The sequence below is a fragment of the Octopus bimaculoides genome, chromosome 19 (genome assembly GCF_001194135.2).
Source record: "Octopus bimaculoides isolate UCB-OBI-ISO-001 chromosome 19, ASM119413v2, whole genome shotgun sequence".
Lineage (NCBI taxonomy): Eukaryota > Metazoa > Mollusca > Cephalopoda > Octopoda > Octopodidae > Octopus > Octopus bimaculoides.
The window spans coordinates 24,288,539-24,295,413 of record NC_068999.1 but is presented as its reverse complement, the minus strand read 5'-3'; the positions used below and the strand labels follow the sequence as shown (position 1 = coordinate 24,295,413).

Here is a 6,875-nt window from a genome sequence, read left to right as displayed (position 1 = left end):
ATATATATATATATATATATATATATATATATATATATACACATACATACACACACACATGTTGCAACTGTCTTGTGCGCAGTTGGTACCACAAGGTAGTTGAAATTTGAGGGTATAAAGATAGAAAAGTACAGAAATGAAAACTGATGGAGAATGTGATGACAACTATTAGGCTGTCAGATAAATCTGTTTTTGTCTCGTTTTTTTTATTCTCTCCATTTATTTTAATTCTTTCCAATGTTATTTGAATTAATATGAAACTTATTTTGATCATGGTATTTAATGACTTTTTTGCAATTCTAGTCTTCTGCTACACTTTTAGTTTATTGTTTTTGAAATTTAAATAACATTTGCCTCTTTTCAGATGTATGACAATGGAATATCAAGTAGGAAAAAAAAAAGAATTCATCTGACAACCCAAGAGGGTTGTAAGGTAGAATAAGTATTAAAGTAAGTTTTAGGAGATATATAAAATGATTAGGCAATTTATTATACCTTATTCCTTTCAGTGTCAGGATCATAAGTGCCTTCCCAAGTTGATGCCTAGAATAATGTAAAATATGTTTATCAATATTTGAAGAATCATTCACGAAAGCAAGTTTCAGTTAATCCTTTACAAGCTTGATTATCAAAATTGAATTACATGCCAAGCCACAAGAAAACTTACTATCAATATCAACAGAGAGTATATTTCTTTCACAAAAACAGCAATAATTAAATCACACATATATTTTACCAAATTTTACATAATGTCTTCTAGATATCTTGGTTGGCACTCCGTCGGTTACAACGTTGAGGGTTCCAGTTGATCCGATCAACGGAACAACCTGCTCGTGAAATTAACGTGCAAGTGGCTGAGCACTCCACAGACACGTGTACCCTTAACGTAGTTCTCGGGGAGATTCAGCGTGACACAGAGTGCGACAAGGCTGGCCCTTTGAAATACGGGTACATGAGAAACAGGAAGAAAGAGTGAGAGAAAGTTGTGGTGAAAGAGTACAGCAGGGTTCGCCACCATCCCCTGCCGGAGCCTTGTGGAACTTTAGGTGTTTTCGCTCAATAAACACTCACAACGCCCGGTCTGGGAATCGAAACCTCGATCTTACGACCGCGAATCCGCTGCCCTAACCACTGGGCCATTGCGCCTCTACTTTCTAGATATCAACCTGAAATGAAGATAATTTTTGACATTAGAAAAATTAGAAAAGTTAGAATTAGCAAATTTTTAAAAGCTTTAAGGGTTCATGCTTTTACTCATCTTGTTCTTTGAGGAGCCACCTGAACACCTTATCATCCCTATTTATTATTTATCGTTTTGCAGCTCCTACTGATCATTTTCCTCCCCTCTTCTGAATGTGAGTAGTCATGTATCTCCTCTACAACAAGAACCTGCTTGCCCCTCCCTTATACTTTAACATCCCATCTCCTAGTATAAAGCTTCCCACCTTCCACCACAGATTTCATAGGCTTGCAAGCTGCATGGTGACCTTACTGGTGCCAATAGCATGAGAAAATCACCAGCTGGCATTAGGAAAGGCATCCAGCCTAAGAAACCATGACAAAGCAAACACTGGAGCATGACACAGTCCTTAAACCCATCAGATCCTGTCAAACCATCCAACCCATGCCCATATGGAACACAGATGATGATGATGATAATGATGATGGTAGTGATGGTGGTGGTGGTAATAAAGATGATGAAATTCTAGAATAAATCTTAACAGTACATGTTCTGTGTAATGTATAAGGCTTGCTGAGGTTTCTGTTGTGGTCTATAATAATTTTGAATATCTATTTATAAAAAAGAAATGAAAAGTTATCAAACCTGGCAGAAAAAGATATTCTTAATGCAGGGATGAGGAAGTAAGATGCAAGATCTTCTTTTTCCCAAATGCAAATATTTAAAATTCTTTATGAAAATCTATTTTAGTCAAGAGAAGCTTTGTTGTCAAGACAATATAGCTGTTGCTGCTTTCTGAGCTATGTAAGCTTGTTCTAGACTACTGCAAAAAGTCTCATATTGAATATTGCTAAGTTCCAGTCACAAGTTACAATGCCAATGATTCTGCTATATTTTACTTGTTGAAGCCAGATTTTGACTTCTCCATGCTAAAAATTAACCACATGTTAGCAAGAATATGTTCCCATACAGTAAACTGAAAACGAATATTTTACTTTCTAAGAACAAGTCTTGCCAAAAACTCAGTCTGTTAATCAATTTTCAGAGGAAATGGTAATTGAATGAAATAACTCATCATAACAGTTCCACTTACCAGAGAACAGATTGTTAAAGGCTATTTAGCTTTAAACAATCTGTTCTCTATTAGACAACATAACTTTGGAAATTCTTTAGCTTCTCCCAAAAGCTTATAGGAAATAAGCTTGCCATATTTTAATTGAGAAACACTTGCAGTTTGACTGAAAATGTTAGTCAAGCATAAGACTAAATAAACAGATACTACTTTATGTTCCTTTGTTATTTTATTGGTTTTAACCAGAGGCTGTGGCCATGCTGGCACAATTAAATTAGATGACACAAATTATATTTTGGAACTAAAATGTTATAAACATCAACCTGCTTAATAGTATAAAGAGCACACTTAAATTCAATGACAAATTCGTGCTTTCCAGATTAATACAAATTCATATGCATATAAAATTAACCTTATCACTGGTTTTCTATTTATTATATTATGTAATTGCTATGCACTTCAGATATCTTCAACTCTAATATTTTGATTGAAATACATGTTTTGGCTAGCTTCAATCCCACACATTCATAGAATTTCAACACTTTTATCCACCAGTTAAAAGAATTTATTCACTGAAATATAGGTAAGATATTAATACAAAGCAAGCAGTTAGTTAGATCTCTCTGTCATGAGGCACATAAGGCCACAACACATTCTCTCCAATCAGTTCTGTTTTCTATAACTCAACAATTCCGCAAGTAGGGATAAATAAAATAAGTGCCAAGCTAAATAGGCATTGAGGTCAATATTATCAAGTAAAACTATTAAATATGGTGGCCCAGTATTGCTGCAATTCAATGAGTGAATCCACTTTAAAGAAGTAGTCAGGTTATATATCTTGACATTTGTGTTAAGTGTTAATGTCCAGCTGAAGCTTGACAAATCAGAAAAAGAAATGTGGTGAATGAAGTCATTTAACCAGTTGATCTATTTCCACACACGCACAGAAAAAAACCCAACCCTAAATTGATTCATTCCATAGAGAATGACTACTCAGGCATGTCTTAAATGAGTTGTATGCTAACCTTGAAAGAGAGTTAAAAGCTGAACTCAAAATATATTACTGCTGAAACTAAATTAAAAATCGATTATTATCATAGCTAGTAAGTTACAGAACTCTATATAGTTCTTACGAGTTGAAATCATAACATCACAATCACCTGTTTCTGATTTAAATTAAACTTTATACCTTTCAAACGCATAAAAATCACAAACAAAAAAAAAACCTCTAGTTCATAAGATATTTCAGAGATAAATTTCCAAATTTTAGTTAATGTTAAGAAATAAATAAATTACACTAAGTTTTGTTGTTATATTTTAATGGAAACCACCTAAAAATTGAGTTGATAAAAGTGGAAAAAAAAAAAAAAAAAAAAATGTGTATATTTTCAGGGAAAAATCTATTCAGCAGACAATTCTGTTTTGAAAATAGAATTAATGTTTTCAACAAAATATTTTCTGTGGTTATTCATTTCTTCCTAAACATTAAGAAAGATATTAAAGGAGCGCTTGCAGCTATTGTTGAACAATAACAATTAATTTTAGGTTTTAAATGTTTTATTGAAGGTTATATATAAAGCATACAGATGTATAGTTATATATAATATATATATATATATATATAGAGAGAGAGAGAGAGAGAGAGACACACACATACACACATATATATAGGTACATACACACATACATATACACACACACACACATACATACGCACACATATATACAGACACACACATATATATACACACACACATATAAATATATACACACATACACGTAATATATATATAGATAGATAAATGCATTTTGCCTCCTGTCTATTATATTAAACATTGATGATATATTGAAATGATTGAGAGTATATTCAGTTCAAAATGTTTGATTTCTGTATGCATGTGTGTCTGTATGCATGTGTGTCTGTATGCATGTGTGTATGCACATATATCTATTTGCGTTTTCATGCAGAAAATGCAATGCTCAGTATACAGCGGTGTTAGAAGTATGTAGAGTCCATTAAAATTTTAAGTAAAGTGAGTTCTTTCTTCATGCACATGTTTTGTGTGTCATAAATAGTCATAATTGATGAGTATTTTTGACTAGTATCGTCTACAGAAACCCTTTAGGGATGTGGAAATGATCAAGTTTATCCCAACACAATTACAGTTCTCTTGCTCTCACTCTCTCTCTCTTGCGTATGTATATGTGTGTGTGTGTGTATGTATGTATGTATGTGTATGTGTGTGTGTGAGTGAGAGAGAGAGGTATAATATCTATATTTGCATTTCTTACATTATGCACATTTTAAGTTTCTATCTACTGCCCTCCTCCTCCCTTCATTACTTTTTTATCTATCACTAACTCTTCCTGCTAACACTGTAAACCCCTACTCTCAATCTAACTCTCTTCTATCACACCATCTGTGTAGGGAGGGATAATATTGGGTCTATCTATATTCAATCACCATTACTTCTTTCTCTTCCATTTCTCCCTCTTCCATCATTTATTATTGTCACAATTCACTCACACTCTCTTTTGCCATCATACATCTCTCTCTCTCTCCCCCTCTATCTATCTATCTATCTATCTATCTCTTTCTCTTATGTTACTACCTGCTGGACATCCATCACCTTTTTCTACTTCCATTATTTCCTCTTCCATCACTTTAACTCCTTCTTATCACATTCTCCCCCCTGATCATGCTGCTTTTCTATTCAGTCTCCTTACCAACAACCATCAAGTAACTAAGTATCACTCTACTTTCCATTACTTTCTCTGCTATCATCTTTTTACATTATTTCTTCCATTTTGCTTTCCCTCTTGCATCACCTTTTTACTCAGATCCTCTTGGTAATGTTGCTCTGAAAGCATGGAGATAATGTACAATAGAGAAGAATCTTTAATCTCTCTGCAGATAAGACAACTTCTCCAGTGCTGGTGACATGATAAAATGCATCCAGTATACTCTGGAAAATATATGGCAAATAACAGAGACAATATAAGAGAGAGGATGATTTTTCATCTTGCCAGAAACAGGATAACCTCTCAAGTTTTGGCAGAATGATAAAATGTACCCAGTACACTCCTTAAAGAGGTTGCAATTAGGAATGGCATCAAGCAGTAGAAACCATGGCAAAATTGGAACATATGAGTGAAATATAATCCCAACTTATCTAGAAGGGCAGTAATTCCAAATAAGAGCTAACACAAAACATGATGACCCATTTAACTTATGCCAGCATGAAAAATGATGATGATAATAACAATGGTGGTGGTGGTGGTGATACAAAGAAAGAAATTAATGTCGATATAGATTTATTTTTAAGAAGTTGTCTGTGACTCAATGTTTTGCCAAAAACCGCTTATCAAACAGTGGCATGCAAAATGAAATGTAGTATATGTGTGTGATTGTGTGTGCATGTGTGTGTGTGTGTGTGTGTGTGCATGTGTGTGCGCATGTGTGTGTGTTGCTCCTTTGCCTGTCTCTGTCTTGGAATATACCCAACACTTAAAATATTTACTTTTATATATATATATATATATATATAAATATATATATATTTCGTTTTTGGATTTGGTTTGCAAGATTTTTTTATGTGATTTCGTGTGTTGAAGCATATACTGTTGTGTCTGGGTAGAGTCATTTTCTTATTGTGCCTTAAAATTTAACACACTCACCGGTAAAATTTCCACTTATTCCTTATTTTTATTTTCCTAAAATTTTCTTTGAATCTTGCAACCTTTTCAATAGTCTTGACTGTCAAGACTATTGATAAGGTTGCAAGATTCAAAGAAAATTTTAGGAAAATAAAAATAAGGAATAAATGGAAATTTTACCGGTGAGTGTGTTAAATTTTAAGGCACAATAAGAAAATGACTCTACCCAGACACAACAGTATATATATCAATAACACATACACGAACACATACTACGCATATACACGCACACACACGAAATAACCCACGTGCTATCCAGAGAGCAAACTGCATGCATATACACACACACGTACACACACACGTACACACACACGTACACACACATATATATACACATACACACACACACACAAAAAATACAGGCACACACTGCTAGGAAATCACACCCACACAATACAGACACACATGCACACACACATACTCAAAAACTGACCATTGTCCACAACCACTCAAACTATTCCTGCTACTAATTCCTTCCACTACGTCACACACACACACACACACTAACAGATAAACAGCCAAAACCACGAACACACACACATACATACATACGTACACACACGTTCTATTATTACACACACACACACACAGAGACCCCCATGCACGCATACATATTTCACTCTCCTGTCTTAGAAAGAACTTTTCCTCCACCACTTCCCCTTCCGGTCCTTCCACAATGTAACCTCGTGGACATCGGTGGCGATTTTTTCTTCTTCCGTTTTTCCCTTCTTTGAACTTTCCTTGTTTCCGACGAAGAGCTCCGCTCGAAACGTCATACTCTCTCTCTTTCCTTTCCCGAGCGTCTAGTAACACAATCTGTATCACGTCCTCAAGTTGTTGTTTTTTGTTATTGCTTTTTGTCTTTTTCCTTTTTTTGAACTTATATATATATATATATATATATAT

At 34.2% G+C, this 6,875-nt stretch overlaps 1 protein-coding gene across 1 annotated transcript in view; it reads right to left on the bottom strand.

Moving 5' to 3' along the window:
- The window catches only part of LOC106884106 (cyclic AMP receptor-like protein A), a 267,251-nt gene that overhangs the window by 28,655 nt on the left and 231,721 nt on the right, over positions 1-6,875 (bottom strand). Inside the window, exon 9 of the mRNA XM_052974900.1 lies at positions 496-543. Coding sequence (XP_052830860.1) covers positions 496-543 — 48 coding nt within the window. The remainder of the gene's footprint in view (positions 1-495; positions 544-6,875) is intronic.